Source organism: Chiloscyllium plagiosum, chromosome 30 (genome assembly GCF_004010195.1).
Source record: "Chiloscyllium plagiosum isolate BGI_BamShark_2017 chromosome 30, ASM401019v2, whole genome shotgun sequence".
Taxonomy (NCBI): domain Eukaryota; kingdom Metazoa; phylum Chordata; class Chondrichthyes; order Orectolobiformes; family Hemiscylliidae; genus Chiloscyllium; species Chiloscyllium plagiosum.
This window is the reverse complement of record NC_057739.1, coordinates 40,906,968-40,934,500: the sequence shown is the minus strand read 5'-3', so window position 1 is coordinate 40,934,500 and position 27,533 is coordinate 40,906,968. Positions and strand designations below refer to the sequence as shown.

The window sequence follows — 27,533 nt, the reverse complement described above, 5'->3', positions numbered from 1 at the left end:
TTTTGTGATTGTCGTAATCTTTCCTTTTGTGTTTAATGTTCCCTTGTATTTTTCTAGAAAACCATGGGTTTCTAGATATGGCAGCACCATTCTTAATTTTGGAAGGGACATGTCTGCTTTGTGTCCTCAGGATCTTCCTTTTCAGTGCCTCCCCCAAAGAACAAACAAAGAAATTGCAGCACAGAACAGGCCCTTTGGTCCTCCAAGCCTGCGCCAATCCAGATCCTCTATCTAAACCTGTTGCCTAATTTTGAAGGACTCTATCCCTCTGCTTTCTGCCCATTCGTGTATCTGTCTAGATATATCTTAAATGACGCTATTGTGCCTGTCTTTACCACCTCTGCTGGCAACCCGTTTCAGGCATGAAGAACTTTCCATGCATATTGCCCCTAAACTTTTCTTCTCTCACTTTGAACTCGTGACCCCTAGTAATTGAGTCCTCCACTCTGGGGGGGATAAAGTTTCTTGCTATCCACCCTGTCTGCACTTCAAGATTTTGTAGGCCTCAATCAGGTCCCCCTCACTCTCCTACTTGCAATTGAAAATAATCCTAATTTACTCAACCTCTCCTCATAGCTAGCACCCTCCAGATCCTGGTGAACCTCCTGTGCACCCTTTCCAAAGCATCCACATCCTTTTGGTGATGCGACAACCAGAACTGTACGCAATATTCCAAATGTGGCTGAACCAAAGTCCCATACAACTGTAACATGACATGCCAACTCAATTATCGTCCGATGAAGGAAAGCATGCCGTGAGCCACCACATATTAACCTGTGTTGCCAGCTTCAGGGTGCAATGGGCCTGAACACTCAGATATCTATGTACATTAATTTTTCCCAGGGCTTTTCCATATACCATTATAGTTTGCTTTTGAATTGGATCTTCCAAAACGCATCACTTTATGTTTGCCCGGATTGAACTCCACCTGCCACTTCTCCATCCAACTGTGTCCCATCTATAGATATTCTGTTATATTTTCTGACAGTCCCCTTCACTATCTGCTACTCCACCAATTTTAGTGTCAACTGCAAACTTGCTAATCAGACCACCTATACCTTCCTGCAGATCATTTATGTATAAGACAAACATCAGTGGTCTGATCACGGATCTTTGTGGAACACCTCTGGCCACAGTTTTACATTTTGAGAAACTCCTTTCCACTACCACTCTGTGTCTTGCTGCCTATCCAGTTCTCTATCCGTCTAGCTAGTTCACCCTGGACCCCATGCACCTTCACTTTCTCTATCAGCCTAATATTATCCTTGCCTTACTGAAGTCCATGTGTATGATATCTACAGCCCTTCCCTCATCAATCAACTTTGTCAAGTCCTCAAAGAATTCTATCAAGTTGCTAAGACATGACTTTCCCTGCACAAAACCATGTTGAGCCCATTTTCTTCCAAATGTAAATAGATCCTATCACTCAGTATCTTCTCCAGCAGCTCCCTACCACTGACATCAAGCTCACTGATCTATAATTACCTGGATCATCCCTGCTACTCTTAAACAAGGGGACAACATTAGCAATTCTCCAGTCCTCCGGGACCTCACCTGTGATTAAGGATGCGGCAAAGATATCTGTTAATGCCCCAGCTATTTCGTCTCTCTTTTACCTCGGTAACCTGGGATAGATCCCATCTGGAACTGGAGACTTGTCAACTTTAGTGCATTTTAGAATAGAAGAAGTGTTTTTTTTAATATGCTTAAGTGAATGCAGTAAATGCACCACTCACTTTTCTCTGGAGGCTATTCAACAGGAGAGTATTGTGGACTATGTGGATACTTTATTTCTCTTCCAGTCTCTGTTCTGGATTCATCTTCTACCCTTGAAGAAGACCATGGGTAGGAGAAGACTTCAATTTGAATTTTTTGACCAGTGAAGAAATTTGTGTTGCACTAGCATAAATTCAGGACTCTTAAAGCATATTGTAGGCATTGTAGTCATTCTAATTTGATCTCATGTATGTTGTTCTTTTCTTTCCCCACTCTCCTTCCCCATCCTTGATCATGCCTGCAGTCAGAGTCCTGTAAATTGAATGTGCACCTTCAGCTGTCATGACAAAGGCCACAATGCTGTATTATTAGTTTGTTTCATGTCAAAACACAGCAAGTTGCAAATATGCCCACTTTTAGCGCAATTTTGTTTGCACTTTTTTAATTTCCTTGGACTGCCTGTCTGCCCTGTAATACAGGTGGAGCAACTCTGCTTAATCCATACAGGATTATGTGTTGAGCCTAGATTATGATTCCTGGTTTTGGCACAAAAAACATATTGCTGTTCTTTTTAATTTGAAGTATATCTCAAATCAAATAAACTATATTGCTTGCAAAGCTCTCTTTTGAATTGAAATTTCATTTGTTAATCATGTGAAACACAAACTGCCTACAACAATTTGCAGATGCTCCTTGGTGGCAGAAGGAAATCTAATAGAGTAATGAACCATAGCATCTGTTATTGGGATTTAGCAAGCTTAAGGTAGATTCTGTGTTGTACTTCTGGAGAGGAAGAGAGGGAAGGATCAAGTGGTAGGATAGTGAGGGGTATACTTAATACCTATTTATTTAGGAACATTACACAGCGAATTCTCTTTTATTTGCCCTTAGGATATGGGTGTCACTGGCAATGCCAATATTTACTGTACATCCTATCTGCCCATGAGAAGGTAATGATGAATTGCCTTCTGGAAGTGTTGTCATTCATGTTGCAGTTATACCCACAATGCTGTTGGGATGAGAATTTTGACCAGGGACAGCAAGGGTTTATATTTTATAGTCAAGCTGGTATTGCACTCAGCCTTATGAGAAATAAGGTCAGTATTGAGAAACAAAATATCAGCTGATTTGATTTAAAATTCTGTTCCATGATTTACCCATCGAGATAGGAAGGAGGCAGGGAAAGATTGCTGAGCTTTGAGACAAAATTGAGGATTGTTTCTTTGTCTGTCTCAATACAGTTAACATTTTTGCTTGTGTTCTCAACTTACAATTTGCAAAATTTAAAGTGTTTCTGCAAACATGGGATCGTTTAACATAGTCATTGGTTGAGAATTGCACAGAAAATGGGCAGAATTCAGAATTGGACAAACTACTATTCACCTGCACTCACCATAATCTTTGTCCCACAAGGCCATTCTCTTTTCATATCCCTTTTCCACTTGCCCTGAACTATCTGACTCATTTCTTGAGTGTCTTCAATCACAGACTTCAGTATTCCACAGTCCCTCAAGTCTATTTTTAAAAAATTTAATACATTTTTCTAATCAAACTGTTCAGCGATGCTATTACACACCAGTAGAGCAGATGGGACTTGAACCGGGTATCTTGGTTCAGGGTAGGGACACTACCTCTTCACCACCAGAGGGCACCTCCCTTGAGCATGACTGTGGCTGTATATCTAAGAAACTGATCGGAGTGATAATAGGATTTCACATGTGGTTTACTCTAAACCCATAACGAAAATGAATGCCTGAAATAATCACAAGACAGTACTGTCCTGTAACCTAAAATCTTAACTTTTTTATACAAAAGTTAACTGGGAAATGGCTCTCAGCAAGCAAGATTAGACCATCATTATCAATCGCTGGATAGGTCTGTTAAGCTATAAATTGAGCACGCTGAATACTAATTACAATTGAAATGGAAAACCTTCTATCACAGGATTCGTCAAATGGTCATATCTTGTTTCTTTATTAACCTTCAGCTCCTAAAGAAATCTGCTTTGACAAGTAACTATTTTCCTATTCTTTCACAGTTGTTCCCTGGTCAGCAACCAGCAGTGAAGTTACTGGAAACACTGCAGGAGTGGTTAGTCAGCCTCCCATTGGATAAAATCCCATACAATGCAATCCTCGATTTGGTGAATAACAAAATGAGGGTAAATATCTTGTTTGCCACTGAAACCACTACCTGACATGTCCTTTACGCAAGGATTTTGTTTCTTTTGAGTTGTAATGTCTCAGGCTTCTGCAAGTAATACAAATATAGTGAAAAGATCTTCTGTTAATCAACTGAATTTATTTTGGAAGAAACGGACAGCCATGACTCTTCAATTTGCCATTACCATGTGAATAAATATTATTTCCTCATTTTCTAACCCTTTTTTAACAGCTGAGATTTAAATCAAAAAAACCATATCTTTAAAAGTATATTTCATCATCTGAAAATACTTGCCCACAAGCAAACTTCTCTCTAGCCATTCATGGTTTTAGCTTAATCTTTGGTTCTCATTAACCCTCCAGCTATATTTGTACCTGTAAACTTAGCAACAGTGCTGTCAGTTCCTTCATCCAGATCATTAATGTATAATGTGATTAGTTGTGGTCCCAACATGGACCCCTGTGGTTTCTCCACTAGTCACTGGCTGCCATTTGAAAAAGAGCTACTTTCAGCCAACAGCGCCGCCTCTATCTATGCCAGTACCTTGACCCTAACACCATGGGCTCTTATTTACTAGTTTCCTGTGTTGTATCTTGTGAAAGGCCCTCTGGAAATCCAAGTAGATCATATCCACATGCTTGCTATCTCCTCCACGACTTGGTCTCCATAGTCTTGTATAGTAGAAAATTCCATAGGTTTTACAAGCCTCTAAAGCAGCAGATTTTCCTTTTCAAAGTCCAGCGTTATCTACCGTGTTACTTGAGAAAATGACTTCCTGTTCCAGACTACTTAGGTAAAACATCATTCTGGCATCGAGCCTATCCAGCTATGTCAAGATGCTTGTACGTCCAAATGTATGATGACCGCTTCAGCATCAAGTTCATTTTTTTTCTGTGCATCCTACTTTTGCAGATATCTGGAATGTTTCTTACAAATCGTGTTGAGTGGGTTGGCTGTCAGGGCAGCCAGCCCCAGTACAGAGGTTACCCGTGCTCACTTTGGACACTCTTCCATACCTTGACAGTACAAGCTGCGACGCATCCTACAATGCACATCCTTCCTGGTAAAACAATTTCTTTCCAAGGTTACTTTATCTTCTGTAATCCAGAAAGAATTAGTGATGCTAATGACCAGAAAATCTGACCACTATAGATTTGCCCTGCACACTTTATCCATCACTGCATTGAATTAAAAGTTGTATTTCATTTTAAGAAACCTAAGCGGTAGTAACACACCGAAGACGAATTCTGGTAGTTTAAAGGTGACTCATTGGACCTACTGGGGTGAAAGCAAATTAGCTTTTTTCTGTTAGCTTAAGTATAGAGGTGTCTAATGCATTCTCGTCATCTATTTTATTCTAAAGTAACTTGATTGCAGAGGTTTGATTGCCTTTCATTATTTGGTTTTCAACACAGGATGATGCAAATACAGCATGACTTCTGAGACGTGTTGGGCAAACCATTGAACCAAATGAGCACTTTGGTTGTATTTTAAATCCTGGGTGATAATAGATTGCACTACTTTGGAGTAGACCTTTTATATGTATGTAACTTGGGAAAGGAGACTTGTGTAGGAGATACAAATTGTAACAAGTGTAGCTGCAGTCCTCCTTATTATGACCGAGGCGGAGGACAATAAACCAACTCCAGAACAATGTTACTAGGCAGCTTGCAGCATGTAAGTCTTAACTCATGCCAACCAAGTTTATGCAGCCATTAAAGCTATAAACTGTATCCCATATTTATTAAGAGGTTTGTTAATCTCCTTTCTGAAGTCTTGACTTGCCTGTAATTAGCTAATTATAGTTGAACCATTCCAATAACACTAATGCCCCTTCCTGGTAAACCTGTTTTTAATCCAGGATATCCAAACAGTTCCATATTCAAGACACATTTTATCCAAAAGGATAAAAATGTGTTCCTAATATATTGTGTGTTTGACTCCAAAGGACACCAAGCTTGTAGTGAGACAGAACTTGTATTTATGTAGCACCATTACAACTTTTCAACATGCCGAGTGTTTAACAGCCAATAGATTATATCTTTGAAATGTCATATCCTTTACAATACAGGAAACAAGGCAATCTTTTTCTATGCATCAAGGTACAACAAATGGCAGTGTGATAAAAACAAGATAGTCTATTTTTGTGATAGTGGCTGAGGGATAAATATTGACCAAAACACCAGACAGAACTTCTCTGCTTTTCAAAATAATACCATGGAGTATTTTTTGGTCAGCTGTTTGAGCAAATGATTTAATCTCTCATTTGACAAATGGAAAAACTCAAAATAGCAACTTTTCCTTAGGTGGGCCCTTAACTGGAAGTCTTCAATGTGCTTGATCCCTGGAGTGATGCAAGGTTCTATCTGGTAATGGCACTACCAGTAGAGAGAGAAACTGAATTAACATTTCAAATCCAATGTGACTCTTTGGAACCTAAGAGGAGTTACATTGGACTTGAAGTGTTAACTATTTTTCTCACCATTGATGCCAGACTTGCATATCTCCTGACCTCACGGTTTAAATTTTAGTTTTTGTCACGTGTACAGGAATACAGTGAAAAGTGTGTTATGTCTCCACACATGGCGCCGTCTTAGATACCTAGGTATAAAAGAAAACTTAGGTACAAAGTAGTAAGAGAAATGAGAGTTAAAAGTTAGGCATAGAATAATGGAAAAATAAATAGGTAATAGTTGATTTTCATGTCTTTCGTAGTTTAAGTTAGGAAAATGAAGGAATAAGTTAAAAGTTCAACAGGTTTTGAGTCCTCTGCTTATCTCACTCTCTGGGGACACCTCAGCTGTCTGCTCTTGATACCATCACTACTGCTGGAACTGCCGCCACTCCGATCTCCTCTGGTGCCTCTGGAACATGCCTGGGCAGGATCCACTCGCACGCTGAGTTGGAACCCGCCACCGGGGAAGGTGAATATCAAAAAAGGGGGAGAAAACATGAAAAAAAGGTGGGGGGGAGCCTCACATCCACAGTACTTTGCCTTTTATCTGACTCGGTTGAGTGCCTTGTCGCTAGTGGCTACAATCAGAAGGTTTTGTCTTCTCGTTTGTCCGGTATACTGATTCCTTATTTGCAGTTAGACAGTTGAAGTAGTGCTAATTACTCTTCAGTCAAAACTGTGTCAATTCACCTATGCTGAGTTTCTCTTTCTCATCTTTTCATTACTGATTCCAATCAACAACAACCTATTTTTTTTAACTTAATACATTACAAAGCAGTACAACCTAAGCTCTCTCCTGTTAAATCTGTGGTCTCTGCTGAGTTCGCTGATCTCAGCAGAGTGCCTGAGATTATCGTCATCGTTCCCCTCAACTAGTGAGGTTAAAAATCTGTTTGATTTTTCCTGATGTAGTGACCCCTGCTGGAAAATGTGTTGGTGTTTAGACTGCCTGTGGTAGGCATCAAGTAAAACCTTTTGCATTTAATGATTAATTTGTTAAGCCTGGAAGTAACTATTCCAGAATGAACTGTTTCCTTGGAGAGGTGGAGGTAAAATCAGGGAATAGTTTAACTTTGATATTTGCCCTGAAAGATGACAGCTCAAACAATGGGTTGCTGTTCTTTTAGAATTTTAAGAGTTGTCATTTGAGCTGGATTATATGTAAAATTATCTGCTACTTATTAGATATATTAACTAGTGTAACCAGTGAAGATCCTGTAAGCCTGCACTGCAGGTAGGTTTAGGTTGCTGTCCACTTTAAAGATTAGGATAAATTAAATTGCTGAAATTGGGATAATGGTAGCAAGGACAGAAGGATTGTTTTAACAAAGTATAAATCCACTTCTTAAACAAAATAGGTCCCAAAAAAATAAATGTGAATGATTAAATATTTATGGTGGTAAATCGCAAGCTCATTTTATAACTGATATATTAAGATTTTGTAATGTGCTGCCATTTATTTGCACATGCTTTTTTTGAAGCATCAGTTATACTAATAGCTTTAAATATGCAATTTTCATTGTTGAATTTACATTGAACCTAAATAGACAATATTTTGGACTACATGAGACTTAAATGTATAAAGCATTACTACTGATAAGGGTATCAGGTCAATTAGATTTTTTTTTACATTAGATTACAGTGTGGGAACAGGCCCTTCGGCCCAACAAGTCCACACCGACCCGCCGAAGCGCAACCCACCTATACCCCTACATTTACTCCTTACCTAACACTACAGACAATTAAACATGGCCAATTCACCTGACCTGCACATCTTTGGACTGTGGGAGGAAACCGGAGCACCTGGAGGAAACCCACGCAGACACGGGGAGAACGTGCAAACTCCACACAGTCTGTCGCCTGAGGTGGGAATTGAACCCGGGTCTCCGGCACTGTGAGGCAGCAGTGCTAACCACTGTGCCACCGTGCTGCCCATTAGTGTCTGAATGATAGGATCAAGTACATCATAAAGTAATGTTTATTTTTTATTCAGTGCTGACCAAACTAATGTTGGACTATAATTTAGACCTTGATATTGAGATGAGTATTTACATCCTCTGATCATTAATAAAGGGTTTCACTGAAGGAAAAGTTTGCCAAAATGTTTTCAAAAGTTCCACACCTATTGTTTTGTGCTGTTTTAAGGCAAGTGATAGTGGTATTGAAGGGAAGTAATTTTGCAAACTTTACAGGCTGTACTTGTATCAGACCCGGCCATGTCTAGCCATAGTAGTTAGGGTTGCGTTAAGTTACCAATGCTACAATAATTTCCCACTGTGTTATGTGTTTTCAATCAATTGCTCTTTTGTCTTCCTCTCTCTTTTGCCAATCATCCTTTTGTTTTTCCAGTTATTTTCACTCGTTTACATATGTCAGTATGAGATTGTCCATTCCTGTACTTGAAAATAAATCTCTGCCTACATTAGTATGTTCCCTGTGATGGTGATTATGATAACAATGGTGAAAAGCTGGTTCTGAAGCAGCAAAAATGTCTTAATGTGTTGACCTCAGCAGTAAAGCTGTTCTTAGTTTGACCAATTTCTTTTCAATGCCAAGTTCTAATTGTCCAGAGACACACTATTTATAGCAATCAGTTAAATTTAACCATTTAATGAGGAAATGGATCGGTCGACACCCAGTATGAAAAGTGACTGCATTTGAGCAGGTGAGGCAGTGAAGCAAGGAATGTAGTTCCTATGAGAATCAGAATGGGAAGAAAAAGACATGAGGCAAATAATTTTACACAAGGTGGTTTGCAAGTGGTATGAACTTCCTGACAAAGTGGCTGTGGGTACAATTACAAGGTTTAAAAGATATTTGGTTAGATACATGAATAGGAAATGTTTGGAGGGATATGGGCCAGGTGCAGGCAGGTGGAACTAGTTTTTAGTTTGGGATTATGTTCGGCATGGACTGGTCGGATGAAAGGTCTGTTTCATGCTGTGTGACTCTGACTGTATAAGTCAATCTTGTAGAGCTTGTATTAAATTTCTGTACTGCCCATTTATTTTTAGCAATAAAAAGTTCTGAAAGGGAAGGTTCGAGTGCCATATTATACTAAATGTTGTTAGAAGTTCGAAGCAAAACCAGAAAATGTAATTGTTAGTGTTGAGTAAGTTAGCCATATTGTGACTAATTCTGAATGTAGGTAAGACTAATGGCACTTCTGATTTAAGAATTTTTTTAAATCGGTAAATGCCATAGTTAGGATGTTAGATGTAATTCAAAACAGTTTTGCACAATGCAAGCATGTAAATTGTATGATTTTCCTGTATTGGCTGGTAGACTATTTTGACAAAGCGTTGTAGATAAATGCTCTTGGGTTGAATATTTTAGTTCCTCAATTACTGAATGGTGGTAAATTGTTAAGTGAATATCAACACAGCCTGTATTGCATTTTATGAAATAAACTTTCTATTAAAGTAATATGTAGCTAAAAGAGTGTCACCCAGCCTAGATTTGAGGCTGGGCAGTGCTGATTTAAAGATGAGAACAAAACTCATGCCAGCATTTTTTGTCCTTATTACACAGTCCAGCTCTGAATTTTTCTTTCTGGACTCCTTTATATCTCCCTGCTGAGTATATTCAATTAGTTCAATCACTAACAGAGATTAGAAAGATCTGCCCTCCAAGAACCACGATTGTCTTCCCCCATCCTTTAAAAGATCTTTTTAGTATGCATCTGAAAGATAGTGGGTATTTTCACTAGCTCCATCTTTTGGCAATCACTTACAAAGATTGTGATGTTGATGTCAGGTAAATCTAAGGGCTAAGAGGCTAATTTGTATGCTGATCATGGGTCTGTTTTAACATGAAATTAAATTCAGCCTTGTAATTTCATATTCTGAGTTATTTGCGTTTCTACCAGATGAGGGGGCGAACAAATTTAATGCAAGTCTCCTTCAAAAGGTACTGACTGTCGCCCCTGAAAAAAACTATGATTTCATATAGTTATATAGGAAAGTATATTTAGCTGTGTCAAGCTATTCTTGAATTTCCTATGATATAAATCATAGCCTGCACATAATCATAGACCATAAGTCTAATTTGACTAATCTCAGGAATGCTCACAGGCCTTGGTGCCCTCTATTTAATGTGGTGTTAATCAGTTGTTAATGCATTGGAAGGAATTTAGAGAAGATCTTTGGACACCTGGAATGAGTGAATTTCCTTATGAGGAAAGCTAGGAGTAAGCAAGGACTGCAGATGCTAGAGATTAACGTTGAGAGTGTGGTGCTGGAAAAGCACAGCAGGTCAGGCAGCATCTGAGGAGCAGGAAAATTGACGTTTTGAGCAAAAGCATGTCATCAGGAATCTAGATGTAATTGAGGAAAGTTAGACAGGCTAGGTCTTTATCCTCAAATTTAGAAGGATGAAAAGTGAATTATTTGAAACAAGAAAGATCCTGAGAGCCATTAACCAGGGGGAGGTGAAAAGGGTGTTTACTCTTGTGGGACACTCTAAAACTATGGATTGTAGTTTAATAATGTGTTGCCTATTTGAGATGGATAAGGAAACTTTTTTTCTGAGGGTTGAGTATTTGTAATTTCTTTCCTTCAAGAGTGCACAGAATCTTGAAATATTTTTAAGGCAGAGGTACACGTTCCCAGTTACGAAGGGGCGAAAGATTAGTGGGAATAGACAGTTGTAGAGTTGTGATTACAGATCAGCCATGGTAGTGAATGGCAGAGCAGACTTGAGGGGCAGAGATACCTACTCTTATACATCTTGCATGTTTTTATTGATTGGCTTACCTTAATTAAAGATTCACATTATAGATATTTTTGATCAACCTGGTCAGACAAACGACTGGGACAACTGGGACTTCAGACCTGACTTTCTTGTCCAGAGGCAGGGACCAAACCATTGTACCAGAAGAGTCCGCATGGTCAGAATATATGTTTTGAATTTCATGGTCACAGAAGTATTGGGCAGTGCACTTATTTCCAAACTACTTTTGGGAATTAGTTGCAACAATTCTCAAACCAGAACAATGACAATCCAAACATTGTTTTTTAAAAAAAAGTTTGAACTGCACAGTTTATGAAGTCTTCCTATGTAATTTGTCATTGATTTACTTAGAAAAGGTTGTTAGGGGTGACTGGAGAAGTGGGCAATCCTAGATGTAATTGACTGCTAGTCAAATTACGTGATAAAATTCAGGCCTCGTGAAGAATGACTAGTGTGATATATCAGTTGCTTGAAAACAAATGAGCAAATTAGGATCACATAGGTAAAGGAGTACAGAGAGCTTCACACTTAGTTCTTTGGTTTAACACATTTGATGTTTTTGCCTGAAACTCTAAAGTATCATGTTTTGTTCATGAACGATGACTTGACTATGCTAAGCTTTTTCAAGGTTAGTACGAGACTGATACCAATTGTGTGAGGATCAATTCAAGTCATTTTAATTTGTTGCTCTGAGCTGCAGTATATATTTTGCAATTAATAGGTAACTAAGATCTGCCAAAGATCAAAAATAATTCCAAATAAAGTAGTGACTAGTTTCTTGACAAAATGTTTTTCAATTTCTTGGGTGCATGTCTAAGAGAGTGGCTGATAGAAACAGTGTGTTCATTCAGTTGCTTGCAGCAGGCAGAGTACGGTCCCAGTTGTTCTTGTAAAACCCAAAATTAAAATTCTACTGTTGATTGTGAATACGCAATTGAGCAGAACTTGCTGAACAGTCTTAAATGTACTGATAACCATGCCATCAACCAGTTAATGATATTCAAGCTCTAATCTTGCATGACTGACTTACGCTTACTAGATGTGACAAATATTCAAATGTATGGGCATGTTCTGTGTGAAGGGAATATTTTCAAGCCCTGCACCTTTGATTCTCAGGAAGCTTGGGGAGCCCATAATTTCCCAATACTTTGTCCACGGCAGTGCCTCTACTTCCCAGAGCCAACCTATTAGCACTTTTCTCCTGCATTATGAATTGATTGTCCTAAGTGAAAGACACGCAGCTTCAACAGCACATCTACTTTCAGCAATGTTTCTTAATTGTTGCAAGTTGCATTGCATGTTAATGTTTTGCGTGAAGGTTGTCTTTATTGAGGTAGAATATTTTTGCTTGCTGTCTTTTTAGAGCAAGAAAAACATTTAGCCTAACTTTCAGCATTAAGGCACCCAACATTTATCTTGTCCAAAGTAGCTTCTTAAACCCAATGTTTTTTGGAAGGAAAAGTTAAATAGAAGATGTGAGAAGGTAGAGACTATCAAAGTAGGCATCGACTAGTTGGGTAAATTGATCTTTTTTTATTGCTGTTTTAAATTCTGTCATTTTCTTTTCTGTCTAGGCTTCGACAGCCCTCAAATACTTCTACAGGTTATCAGGAAATACATTCATTATTTCTTTGGATGCAGGGAGTGTGCACAGCACTTTGAGGAGATGGCAAAAGAATCTATGGATAAAGTGACCACACTGGATGATGCTATTCTCTGGCTATGGAGAAAGCACAATGAAGTGAACAACAGACTGGCAGGTACAGACTGAGTTGTTTGATACTTCAAGTCTAGGCATCCCAGGTTGTGTTGCAATAATGTTTAATGCAAGTCAGTGTCTGCGTGTTTACAGAAGAAATTGAAAGTGTGGGTTCTAAGACTTCAAAATTCAAGTCACTGAAATTGTGTATTACTTAAGACCCACCAATACTGTCACATATTTTGTACTCCCCCCATGAATATGTCAAGTGTTTACAGCAGTGAATACATTTAAAGTTTTTAGTAATCTAGGAAATGCAGTAGCTAATTTGGACACAGCAAGATCCCACAGGCAGCAGTGTGAGAACGACCAAGTAATTTACCACTTATTTGTGTTGTTTGAGCAATTTATATTGGCCAAGTGACCACATGGATACTTTTATTCTAAGAAAATGATACCATGGGATCTTTTGTGCTCAGCGGAAGAGTGCAGACAGTACTTTGGTTTAACATCTTGTTTACAATGCATTACTTCCTTTGCAGTACACTGGAATGTAAATCAAGATTGTTCAATTCTCTGAACCTTACAATCTCCTGACTTGGGGATGAAGCACTCGCAAATGAGCAGTAGCTGATGTTCCTGAGAAACATTGGGCAATTCAGAATGAACCACGAAAGACTTGCATTTCTATGGAGTAGTTTTACTGTTTATCTTGTGTCTCCAAGAAGCAGTGTCGGCATCACTACATACAGAATAAATGACACCAAGCTGGTCTATGTTTGGAGGATGTTTCAGATATGAGACCAGCGGGAGGTGGCAACGTCTCATGATGCCAAATAAGTGATCACCTCCAATCCCATCAAGTGGGAGGCAATGGAAATGATTGCTGGGCCTCTTGCTGAATTACTTGTATCATCGATAGTCACAGGTGAGGTGCCAGAAGACTGGAAGTTGGCTAACGTGCCACTATTTAAGAAAGGTGGTATGGACAAGCCAGGGGACTATAGACCGGTGAGCCTGACGTCGGTGGTGGGCAAGTTGTTGGAGGGAATCCTGAGGGACAGGATGTATTTGGAAAGGTAAGGACTGATTAGGGATGGTCAACATGGGTTTGTGCATGGGGAATCATGTCTCTCCAACTTGATTGAGTTTTTTGAAGATGTAGCAAAGAGGATTGAGGGCAGAGTGGACGTGATTTATATGGACTTCAGTAATGCGTTCGACGAGGTTTCCCATGGGAGACTGGTTAGCAAGGTCAGACATCACGGAATACAGGGAGAACTAGCCATTTGGATGCAGAACTGGCTCAAAGGTAGATGACAGGGAGGCGATGGAGGGTTGTTTTTCAGACTGGAGGCCTGCGACCAGTGGAGTGCCGCAAGGATCAGTGCTGGATCCACTACTTTTCATCATTTACATAAATGATTTGGATGTGAGCATAAGAGGTACAGTTAGTTTGTAGATGACACCAAAATTGGAGGTATAGTGGACAGCGAAGAAGATTACCTCAGATTACAGTGGGATCTTGACCAGCTGGGCCAATGGGCTGAGAAGTGGCAGATGGAGTTTAATTCAGATAAATGCAAGGTGCTGAGTTTTGGGAAAGCAAATCTTAGCAGGACTTGTGCACTTCATGATACAGTCTTTTGAAGTGTTACTGAACAAAGAGACTTTGGAGTGCAGGTTCATGGTTCCTTGAAAGTAGAGTCACAGGTAGATAGGATAGTGAAGGCAACATTTGGTATGCTTTCCTTTATTGGTCAGAATATTGAGTACAGGAGTTGGGAGGTCATGTTGTGGCTGTACAGGACTGTACCACCCTCTGCATGAAAAAGTTGCCCCTTAACTCCCTTTTAAATTTTCACATCCTCACCTTAAACCTGTGCCCTCCAGTTTCGGACTCCTTCCATTCCAGGGAAAAGACCTTGGCTATTCAGTCTAACCATGCCCCTCATGATTTTATAAACCTCTTAAAGGTTTCCCCTTAGCCTCAGCACCAGGGAAAATAGCCCCATTCTATTCAGCCTCTGCCGATAGCTCAAACCTTCCAAGCCTGGCAACATGCTTGTAAATCTTTTCTGAACCCTTTCAAGTTTCACAACATCCTTCTTATAGCAGGAAGGCCAGAATTGAACACAATATTCTGAAAGTGGCCTGACCAATGTCCTGTACAGCTGCAACATGACCCCCCCAACTCCTATAATCAATGCTCTGACCAATAAAGGAAAGCATACCAAACGTCGCCTTCACTATCCTGTCTACCTGCGGCTCCACTTTCAAGGAACCATGAACCTGCACTCCAAGGTCTCTTTGTTTAGCAGCACTCCCTAGGGCTTTACCATAAAGTGTATATGTTCTGCCCTGATTTGCCTTTCCAAAATGCAGCATGTCACATTTATCTAAATTAAACTCCATGTTCCGCCACTCGGCCCGTTGGCCCATCTCATCAAGGTTCCGTTGAACTCTGAAGTTTCCTCCTTCGCTTCTGCTACACCACCAATTTTGGTGTCATCTGTAAACTTAGTAACTATACCTGCTATGTTCACATCCAGACCATTTACATAAATGAAAAACCAATATGTGCACAGAAGGCTGACTCGATACGGCAATGACCACAGGTAGTATATTTGTCACAATCCTGATGAAGGGCTTACACGCAAAATGTCGACTAACCTGCTCCTTGGATGCTGCCTGACCTGCTGTGCTTTTCCAGTGCCATACTTTTCAACAAGCGTATAATTCACATTGACTTTAAGACAAAAGATCCAACTTAATTTATGAATACACTGCCAGTGACAAAACTGCAAATCGTCATCAGCCTTCAGGGTAAATTTTATTTTATCCCCTGACTGGTTCGGAAAGTAATTGCAAAATGGTGTGCACAAGGATATTCAGAGGCACACACCATGGCCCCAATTTTTCTCATTCTGGGTTGCCCCTGCTAATTGTTTGAAGAAGCTTGTACACTTATCATGAACTGAGCTTTGGCATTTAGTGAACAGCTGTGAAGTCCAAAAATCTACAAAAGCCTGATGTCATCATAATTGTTAAAAGGTAAGTTAGTTACATTTTTTATTTACGTATTTTAAGTGGGATTAAGTACGTCATTGATTCAACAATTTAAAAATAAAACTTTAGGAAAAATTGCATAACTGAGATTCAGCCACTGGGAGGTGCACTGAACCTATCTCCCAGATTCTCACTTGCTTTCTCCTCCTTATTGCTATTGTCGTGGTTATTTGAGTCAGATTTGTGCAAAGTTGCACCTGTTGCAGTCTATCCTTTCTTATTCCTCCTCATTTTTCTTCCTTCTGGGTCAATGTTCATCTTAACTGTGGGACTTATAAGAGTAAGTTTTGCTTTCTGTTTGATTGTGGCAAATGAAGTATAATGTTTGTACATCCTGATGTTTTGCTGCATTGTTGAAGGTTTGCCAAAAAATAATCTTTTTGCTTCATCTCTGCATTCATTTTCAAGACTTGGCTGAGAAGTTGCTAATTCATGCCATTTAATATCTCTTAAATTATGGCTACATTTCTATATTTTTAAATGATCAAAGCAAAGAAGTTTTGAATGGATTTCTATTTTAGTAAAAACCTTCAGATGTAGCATTTAATTGTCTAGTATTGTGCCTGGTTTACACTGCCAACTTTGCATCAACACAACTTGCGTAATGCAGTTTAAGTGTGAAGTTGCCTAAGATGCATGAAATGTTGTCTCACTCACATTGCAACAGGACAGTGTACGGCTTCACTTTTAATTACTTCACTGACTGCCAATTGTACAGCTGGGAATTTGTCAAACCGGAGTTTTAATGGATGTCTGGAGTAAGCCATTACACTAGTGAAAATGTTTTAACATTTGAATTGCTTTCAGACTGCTCGATGGTGCCTTGAGTAAGTGCATGCTTTAGGTATTGCAATCGACCTTAACTAAGGGATCTCCTATGTTGCGGGTTTTGAGTCTTCTGTTGCTCTTCATTTTTGGAGGTTTTGAATAGTACTTATTATATAACCGACACCGCAGGCAGTGCAGCTTGCGCCCCTAAATCTCTCTGCTTCTCTACCCCTTCGTGTTAAGGTGTGTGTTAAAACCTATCAGTTAGAGTAAGCATATTGCCATGTGTCGTAATATTGCTTTGCTTAGTCTTATTTTAATTGTAATGCACTACACCCCGTGGAACAGGCCTTTTACGCACCTACACTGCATTTTCATTTTCTATTTGATGGCAATCCCTCATTTTAAGAAAAAAGGTAGAAGAGAACTGGTCCATAGATAAGACAAGAAAGCCAATAATCACTTACAAAATCAGCTCTTTAAAGACACACTTCTAATTATTGCCTTCCTTTGTTTTAAAAGCAGTACATCCATTATCAACACTCTTGAAGTGACATAACGTATCAATACTACGATCTAACAAAGAATATTGTGCAGGGCACCTTCCTGAAATTCACCAAATTGATAAATAATTATTACAGCCTTTTTGCTCACGTCATCAACCATAAACTCTCTCAATCTCAAGTAAATTATGCTTCAGTTACACATGTTAAAAGATCACATCTCCTGTTGGTTTTGGTTTCCTTTTTTAAGAAAGGATTTAAATGTTTTAAGGTGGTTTGGAAGAGATGGCTAGATTGGTACCTTGAATGTGTGAGTTACCCTATAAGAGAAGATGGGACATGCAGGGTTTGGTTTAATAGAACCTGGAAGAGTGAAGGATGATTGAATTCAAATGTATATCATCGTGATTGGTCTTGACAAGATGGACATGAAAAGAGTTTCTTTTGTGGCTCAATCCAGAGCTAGGGGCACTGATTTAACATTAGGGGAAGCCCTTTTAGGATAGATTGGGGATTTTTGTTTAGTCAGTCATATGACTTTAGAATTCTCTGCTTCTGAAGGTGGTGGACGCAGGGTCAATTAATATACAGGCAAGGTTGGATGGACTCTTGATAGGCGTTGGAAGCAAAGATTATTACACCTTGATGGGCATGTGGAATTCAGAACTCAGACTGATCAGCCATCTCCTTCACACGGGGCCGGCTCAAAGGTCTGAATGGCTTACTTCTGACCCTAATTTGTACATCTGCAACCTATCCAGTTGTTGGAGACGTGGTAGTACCACACCTCCAAGTTTTGTCTGAACGGATTTCTTTTCCTCCAGCCTTTTTAACAGAGATGATGGGCCGAATGGCAGCCTGTTTTGTATATGTTCTGAGATTTTATTTCAATTAGTGTTTTGCTGTCCAGACATTTACTGTGAGGTTCCACTATTAATTTATTCAAGGTAGAAATGTTTTCTTTTATCACGACTGCCATTTTTGCATTTCTGAATAGTTGTGGGCATTTTCATTGGTGAATTGTGATTTGCTTAACCTGGCTATGAGCACATACTGTGATGTTGTAAACATGTAATATGTAAATTGTAGGTTTTGTTCAGTATCTCTATTGTTGAGTAAGGTCATTGTCTGAGTTGTATTCAATTACCACTTGAATGCAAGTGGACTGTTAAGTGCCGTTTCACTAATGTTGAAACGGAAAAGAGGGGGCACCTTCTGAAAGGCAATTTTTGAATTATTGCAGCCCAATATAGATGGGTTGTCTTCGTTTTGTGAAGGGCCACCCTTAGAGGGCAGCGTGGCCTGTCTGTTCAGGCATTGTTGCTGCAGTTTATTCCAGATATATTTTTCCTTATCTATACCATATACTGAATACCCAAGCCTGTGTAATGATCCATAAAATAGGACCCATTTACTAACACAAGACCAAATGGCGAGAACAATGATTGATACTGACAAACGTACAATAACACCACAGCAGGGGTGTGCGTAAATTAATTGTGCTCTGCAGCTGCAGCTACACTGCTCGACTTGTAGTGGCTGCCTCTGTGCTTCTGCCCATGCAACTGAATAGCAGTCTGTTTTGTGTGTGAAGGAAGAAATGTCTAAGTCCTACTGGACAGCTGTATTGTAACATTTATTTTAAAGTTTTGCTGCTACAAGTGGTGTAGGCTTGCATGTCTCCAAATAATTAGTTTTAAAAACATAAGTATCAATTGAAAGATGACCATGGCCTCTGAGAAACTGTCACATTTACAGATGTAGCTTTTTTTCCATCTCTTTCTCCCCTCCCAAACAAAAAATGTACACACACCACAGCCAGCACCATCTCTGTTCCATCTCAGGAGAGTTATGACATGCAACCTGTCATCTGTCAACCAGTAACCAGTGAAAGAGAGAATCCCTTATTCACAGCCCACTGAGTGGGAGCCAGTTGGTTTTGTTTTACTTGTGTTGTAATGAATTGTTAACCAGGCTCAAGGCCTATACAGAACAGGCTTCAAAGAAACAGCTGGTAGAGGAGGCAGTTAAAACTGAACAATGCATCTGTCAGACCATACCTTTTTAGGCACAATGTACACATAAAACTTTCAGCAGTTCTTGGCCTTTCTCATTTAAAAACCTGGAGACTGTGCTTTTATTTTCTTTACTATTTTTTATATTTGTTTATATTTGAAAAGTGCCTGTATAATTTTCACACAAATGTGCACAGAAATGCAAATTCATTAACTATGTAAATTTTCCTCCTCTGTAATAGTCTAATCTCTAGTCATTCATTGCAGTCTTGGTATAAATGGTTTTCATTTCCTATAGGTACATTTAAAAATAATTTTTTTTAATCATTTGAGGGAGGTCTGTTCTTTTAAAAAGTCAATGATTTAAACTCAGTCCCTGGGATTAAATGATCTGCAATGACTCGTAGTATGCCATTGGATATGATATAGACTGTTGGTTAATATTATTTAGAACAGTTATCACTTGCATTCTATCCCTGCTGTAGCTTGACTTAATTCTGGACAGACTGTTCAGTGGAAGGCTTGTATCTTGCATATCCCTTCTGTGCTTGGTGGTGTTATTTTGTTGAAATGTTTTAAATGACCAATTTAGACAAAATATTCTTATGCCAAGTGGAGGAAAGCCTTTCAAAGTCAATGTTCCTAATATTTGTAACTTTAAAATGGTGGATTTTGTAGAACTGTTCACATGTAAGGCAAGAGTTGGCATTCACTCTCTCTCAAGTCTGTTCTACCATGTTCAGAATTTCTTGTTGCTGTATAAAGTGAGACTCTTCTTTAAGATTAGCTTTGTGTAACAGGTCTTTATTGTTTCTTTAAATAATTAACTAACTCATTTGAGATTACGAATGTATTAGGAGCTAGTTCTGTCAAGACATTGGATGCAGGTGGGTGGAAGAGGAATAAGCTGCTTCAGCTCCAACCCAGTCTGCTCCTGACTTAATTTCTCCTGTCCTGACCAGTCTTTTCTAGTCGTAGATGTCTACAGCACAGAGTAAAGGACCTTCAGTCCATTGAATCTGCACCAAAAACCATGTCTAACTATTAAAATCTCATTTTCCAGTACTTGCCCTGTAGTCTTGTATGTCTTGGCATTGCAAGTGTATAAGTATATACTTAAAAGTCATGAGGTATTCAGCCTCTACCACCTCTTTCCATCTGACTTCCCAGCTCTGAAGAAAGGTCACTGGACTAGAAACGTTGACTAATTTCTCACCAAACCTACCCAGCTTTTCCAGCAATTTGTTTTTGTTTCCCATCTGACTGGTTGGTTGTGACCTCCTCAGTCCTTTTCTCAGTCCAATCACTTTATATTCTCCATCAGAGCACATGTAACCTCTTTCACCCCCAAAACTGCCATCACCAAAAACATTTGCAATTTATCATCAGGCTCCATGCCTGTGTCACCTCCTGACTTCATTATTCCAATCTTCTACTGGCTGGCTTTCCCTCATTGGTTTGTGTAAACTTCCACTTGTTGAAAATTCTGCTCCCCCATCCATCCTGCTTTGCATGCAATTCAGCTGTTCTTCTGTCCTTTAATAGTTTTGGTTCCCTGAACATACACGTTGTAAAATTAGATCAAACATGCTTCATTAATTTTGTAGCCTTCTCAATTCCTACAACTCCATCCAGGACCCTCCTTTTGTCTGATTCCCATGTCACACTGCCACTGGCAACTATTTTTAGCTACCAAGGTCCACACTCTGGAATCCCTCAACTATACTCCCCTCCTTTTAAGACCCTCTCAGAAGCCCCTTTGACTGTGCTCTTGATTCTGTCACTACTCCACCTATTACAGTGGCTATTCTCTCACTGTTCCCTTTCTACCCACTTCCAAATGTTGTATGTTTACTCTCAATGTACTTTCAAGGTACTGAGACAGTACCAAGAAACATTCTGTCGCTTTATTAATCATTCTGGGTCTTTGGAGGTCGACATGGAAACTTAACTGATTTAACCAGTCTGACAATAACGTATAGTGACTGTTCCACATTAGTGGAATGTTAACTACATTTAAGTAATTTGGCAAGGCATGTAGCAACAGATTTTCCAAACATTTACTGAATTTGACTTGCTATATGGAAATGCATCTCAAGCTGAAGAGCAGTGAGAATTCTGATTATATTTTTCTGGGCAAGAAAACAAATACCAATCGCTATGAATACCGCAGCTGATGTCCAGGTGTTCAATTATCTGTTGCTTAAGTGGAATTTTTTTCTCAAGGCTGAATTTGAGCATGGGATTAGTTCAATCTTATTATCCAGTCGGATAGTATTAAGACCATTCTGACAAATTTGTCCTTCATTAAACACCAAATCTGAATAGAAAATAGGAATGGAAAGAGAAATTCATCTGTTTAACTCTTGTAAATGTTAGTCTGAGTGCTAGCCAGATGGATGTTGGATCTGATTACAGGTGAAGGGAGTGGGGGAGAAGCTAGAGTTATTTGGATCAAACAGGTGCCTGTAAGGCCTCATGCACTTAAAAGTGTTCGTTTATTTGCTGTAGAGGTTGGAACAAATGGATGAGTTGCAACTTTTAATTAAAACATTGGAAAATATGTAGGTTTTTGTTCATGTTCAAATTTGCCATTGTACTGATGGATTCATGGGTTTGCATTCACTGGATTTAAGAAGAATGAGAGGGGAAATATATAGAATTCTGCCAGGGGTTGACAGACTGGATGCAAGGCTGGTTTCTGCTGCTGGATGGGACTGGGGGAAACATTGATGTTTGAGAATAAGAGGTCACATTTCATTTTGGACAGAGTTGAGAGCTTTTTTCATTTGAGTGCTGAATCTGTGGAATTCGTGAAGAGAGTTATGAGGCGAGCAATAATGTGACATTAAACATAAAATTGAATGGCAGAGACGGTTTAATGGGCTGAATGGTCTACTTCACCTCCTTTTTCCTTTTCTTTTTGATGCATCCAATGCAACATTTTCCAATGTGGTGAACTCTGTGCTCAATATCTTGAGAATTAAGTGTTCTATGGATAGCTATTCAGTGGTATGTACAAGGGAGATTAAAACTTTGATTCATTAGCTAACAATAAATGAGAAGCAGCTCTAAAAGACTAAACCCAAAAAGGTCTTGAGATTTATCTCTGAATGCTCACATCCATTTTCAAAATAATGTCTAGACTTGGCATTTAGGATATAGTATTTCTCTTGGTTTTGACCTTCTTATTTTTTTTATTAGGTGCTCCAAGTGAGGATCCAATGTTCCCTAAGGTGGCATGGCCAACTCCAGACCACTGTCCCACATGTCATGAAGAAATTAAGGGTCTTCATACGTGGAATGAGAAAGAAGTTCTCACATATTTGAAGTCTTATTACAGCGTGGACAGCATTTCTTTGAAATATAGTGAATATGAATTGCAAGCTAATAAAACAAAGAAACCAGCTCTAGAAAATAATGAAAGCCAGGATAAAAATAAAGTGCCCTCTCAATTGGGTAATGGCCATAAGGAGCAAAATGGCATCCCTCAGAACCCAGCCCAAAACCCGAGACTTAGCGCCTTGATAAAACAAGAAAAGGGCGATTTGGCTGATAGTAATCAGAAAAGAATTTCATTTGACCAGGAAGCAGCCAGCCTGAAGAAAGACCATAAACAATCAGTTTCATTTTTTGGAATCGGGTTTTCCAATGTAGACATGAGCTTGTGTGTCATGTTATATGCAGCATCGTGTTTTTTCCTGATGGTCATGTGCTTCTACTTTCAAATGAGGTCAAAAAAATGGAAAACCAGGTATGTCTGTCCTATCGTTTAAAACTGTTTCCAACGGTGTTGCAGAAGGAAAATGGTTCTGTGTTCCAGCAGAAGTAGTCCTTGGTGAGGCTTTGTTTTCTCCAAAGCACGTCTTTACTTTTAGCATATTCAGTCCAGACTGTAGACTTCCAGTTTAGTTCTAACATGTAACTTGATCATGGATGCATTTTACAGATACTCCTACATTGAGCATTATTTTCAATGCTTGATTGCCTTTTTAAGTGCATCTGCAGTCATGTCCCAGCAGTTAGATTAGCCCCTTTTCTCTGGTATAATCCTGACTGATTCTTGTTGGGCTGTGATTCTACACGGGCTGGGTATCCCTCGTGTCTCACCTGAGACTTGGTTTTTGCACTTAATGTCTTGACAATGTTTCAGGCTGCTCAAATCCAGGGAGAGCTGAGCAGATGGTCCCAATCCTGTCTGACCAAAATTGGTAATGCAATTCTGAACATTTCCTCCCAACTCTCTTTTGCCCATTTCACCACTTCATTGATGTCAACCTAGTCAAAAGATGTGCATGAAACTGCATCTTTTTGGTACCATAGTTAGCTTGCTATATGAAGGTCAGGGATGGCAGGTAGATATCAGATGTTTGCTTCCACCACCCTGCCTGACTGATTCCAAATGTTCATCACTCAAGTCCTTCCTAATCACTCATTCAGATTAATTTTCCAGTATAGTGTGTCTCCTGATCCTACATTTCTAGCTATACTTTAAAGTGGTATTCAGGTACGTTCTACACAGGCCATGATTGCTGAAGTATTTCCCCACCCAATCTATATGTTCACAAAATCTTAACTTATTTTATTCTTCACAAGTTGAAATGTTCCTACTCAGCCCAGCTCTCGGGGTAGGTTTGTGTCTGATGTTTCAACTTCTCTACACTCTATAACCACACTGCTTTATACCAAGGATCAATCTCCTTACTCTACTCTATGTAAACCATTTCTCCTCCATGTTTATTGTGAATGGACAAGAATTGAATGCAATAATTCACCTCTATTCTGACCAGTTTGTTGTTTAGTCCCTGCATTAGCAGTAATGATTTTGGGTATTGCTGGCAAGTTCCTTTCTATGTCCCTGAATCAAGCACATTCATTGCTAACTTGTGTGCACTTGCTTTTCATGTGTCTCTGTTATTTTACATGGATCATACTGAAACTTTCTAATTTTAAATAAGTCTGAGATTCTATGAAATATTTTGCCTCTATTTTTGGAAGGTGCATTTTTCAACTCAATTTTAACTGAGATAATAAAAACAGTCAATTCTTTTCACACTTTTTTTGCGGTGCCTACACTAAACCAAGCATCATGCTCATCTGTCTGTGGGGTGGGGTGAAGATTTTAATGCATTGCTGCAGCTGCCATTTCATTGTTTTTGTATGTATTTTGTACAACAAAGGTGTTGATCAGGGCTACTATTTGTCTGCTTGTCCATCTCCTGCTAAGAATGGAGGTAATTATCATTTGCTTCACATTCCGGCTGTTGAGTGAACAGAACTATTTTTGGTGACATCAGATACGTGCCTTTCAATACTCAACAGGGCGATACGCTTTCAATGATTAAAAGTAATGCCTTTTGACAATTTGTTCTTTTGAATGCTTGTCTAATGTTAAATTCCATATTTTCTTGGCCACGACATGAGTCACTCAATTCCGACCAATCATTTTTTTAAACAAAGTCTTTTATGTGGTCCAAACTACAACTGCCGTATCTTTAGAGGCTCTAACAGGAAAGGTGTGCCAAATGTTGCACTGGTACAGTAGTTCAGGCAGATTGCTGTTGGAGCTGAGACAAATAGCCATGGTATTTATCCCGGGTAATTCAGGGAAAGAGGAGTGTGGAGGTCTGGCAGTGAAATCTATTTGTACCACAGTCTGATATTTGACCATCTGAAATATATTCATATACTTCGAAACAAGAACCTTGTTTTTTGTAGTTCTCCATTTTAGTTTTTGCAAAGAAATGGTAAATTGCAATGTCTACACCATGGATTGAGATCAAGTGCTGTCATGTTTAGAGACTACTTCAGACAGGGCATGCTCCTGTTTGAATTTTAAAGGGATGTATTCATTAGTTGCTCAGTTTTTAACGAATTGTCACAATACCTTGCATTTCCTTGCTCTTTCTGCATCCCATTTAAAACTCAGCTTTGCTTTAATTCATTTTGATCGATCAATTGTAGTTTCAACAGAATTACCTCCAGTATTATCCAGTGAAGTACAACCCCAAACCAATCTGAAGTTTCTTCAGAGATTCTGTTGTGCCATTGGAAGAATTTCCATTCTGTATGTCCAGATGTATTTTTAAAAATATGAGTGCCGTTTGTTCTTTCAGAATGTTGCCTTCACTTTCAAAATCTTTTCTAAAGATCATAATTGAATTTATTTATTTTGTTTTGAGCTACCTTGTCCATTGTACTGTTATACCTTGATGTTTCAGTCACTGCTGTATATTTTCAATAGGAGAAAATGTAGGCAATCTTTTGTACTGAGAAGAAAAATGCAAGAACCTTAATCCTATTTGAAATAAATTGCTCTTCAAACAATTTGTCGACTTTGATATTCACAATGTCCTCCTGGCTAAGTTTAATTTAAAAGCAAAGATTACTTTTTTTCTTGACTGATTCCTAACATGGCAGTGGAACTTGGATAATTCTAGTACGTGATTGCAAATCCGAAATCTGCCCCACTTAATGAGTTATTTTTGTAGCTAAAGAGAGCATTTTAGGCCTCAAGACCCATGTAATATTTTCTGCATTTCACTGCGGCCAGAGAAAACAACGTTTTGGACGTGTGTGTGTATTCATGCAGGCACAGATCAATTGACTTGAAATATTCCCCAATATTATGCAGCGGTCTAGAACATATCACCCAGTGCAGTAAATAGATAATGCCCAAAATAGAGAAACAAACTAAAAGGGTCATTCTTCACCTGGTTACAGAATAACACTCCAATCTAATTTATTAGACTAATATACTGGCAGAGAAATTTGCTAGAACTGCTTGGGAGAATTTGAACTAGTAAGGTGGGGGTGGGGGGTGGGACCCAGGAGATAGTGAGGAAAGAGATCGATCTGAGAAGGGTACAGCTGACAACAGAAGTGAGTCAAACAGTCAGGGCAGGCAGGGACAAGGTAGGACTAATAAATTAAACTGCATTTATTTCAATGCAAGGGGCCTAACAGGGAAGGCAGGTGAATTCGGCATGGTTGGGAACATGGGACTGGGATATCCTAGCAATTACAGAAACATGGCTACCCCCCAATAGTCAGAGGGAAATTGAGAAACAAACTTGTAAGGAGATCTCAGCTATCTGTAAGAATAATAAGGTAGTTATGGTAGTCCAAACATCGACTGGGACTGCCATAGTGTTTACGTGGAGAGGAATTTAAGTGTGTACACGACAATTTTCTGATTCAGTATGTGGATGTACTGAGGTGTCAGTGGGGGACTACTTTGGGGCCAGTGACCATAATTCTATTCGTTTTAAAATAGTGATGGAAAAGGATAGACCAGATCTAAAGGTTGAAGTTCTAAATTGGAGAAAGGCCAATTTTGACGGTATTAGGCAAGAACTTTCGAAAGCTTATTGGAGGCAGATGTTCGCAGGAAAAGGTACGGCTGGAAAATGGGAAGCCTTCAGAAATGAGATAGCAAGAATCCAGAGAAAGTATATTCCTGTCAGGGTGAAAGGGAATGCAAGATGACTAAAGAAATTGAGAGTTTGGTTAAGAAAAAGAAGGAAGCATATGTCAGGTATAGACAGGATAGATTGAGTGAGTCCAGAAGAGTATAAAGACAGTTGGAGTATTTTTAAGAGGGACATCAGAAGGGCAAAACGGGGACATGAGGTAGCTTTGGTAAATAGAATTAAGGACAAAAGGGTAACTAGGGAGAGAAGAGGGGCCCCTCAAAGATCAGCAAGGTGGTCTTTGTGTGGAGCCACAGAAAATGGGGGTAATACTAAATGAATATTTTGCATCAGTATTTACTGTGGAAAAGGATATGGACGGTAGGGAAATAGATGGTGACATCTTGCAAAATGTCCATATTACAGAGGAGGAAGTGCTGGATGTCTTGTAACTGTTAAAAGTGGATAAATCCCCAGGACCTGATCAGGCGCACCAGGGAACTCTGTGGGAAGCTAGAGAAGTGATTGCTGGGCCTCTTGCTGAGATATTTGTATCATTGATAGTTACAGATGAGGTGCCAGAAGACTGGAGGTTAACAAACGTGGTGCCACTGTTTAAGAAGGTCAGTAAAGACAAGCCAGGGAACTATAGACCGGTGAGCCTGACCTCGGCGGGCACGTTGGTGGAGGGAATCCTGAGGGACAGGATGTACATGTATTTGGAAAGGCAAGGACTGATTTGGGATAGTCAACATGGCTTTGTGCGTGGGAAATCATGTCTCTCAAACTTGATTGAATTTTTTGAAGAAGTAACAAAGAAGATTGATGAGGGCAGAGCAGTAGATGTGATCTATATGGACTTCAGTAAGGCGTCCAACAAGGTTCCCCATGGGAGACTGATTAGCAAGGTTAGATCTCATGGAATACAGGGAGAACTGGCCATTTGGATACAGAACTGGCTCAGAGGTAGAGGACAGAGGGTGGTGGTGGAGGGTTGTTTTT

The 27,533-nt window shown here is 39.3% G+C and overlaps 1 protein-coding gene across 2 annotated transcripts in view; it reads left to right on the top strand.

Annotated features, from left to right (window-relative positions):
* The window catches only part of lhx3 (LIM homeobox 3), a 169,848-nt gene that overhangs the window by 55,127 nt on the left and 87,188 nt on the right, over positions 1-27,533 (top strand). Inside the window, exons 9-12 of one of the 2 annotated variants that reach the window (XM_043720489.1) lie at positions 3,755-3,877; positions 4,792-4,942; positions 12,640-12,825; positions 22,324-25,446. In XM_043720489.1, the coding sequence (XP_043576424.1) occupies positions 3,755-3,877; positions 4,792-4,942; positions 12,640-12,825; positions 22,324-22,895 (1,032 nt within the window). In that variant the 3' untranslated portion in view covers positions 22,896-25,446. Of the gene's footprint in view, positions 1-3,754; positions 3,878-4,791; positions 4,943-12,639; positions 12,826-14,201; positions 14,219-22,323; positions 25,447-27,533 lie in introns of those variants that run through there. The other variant, XM_043720493.1, reaches the window with a different exon arrangement.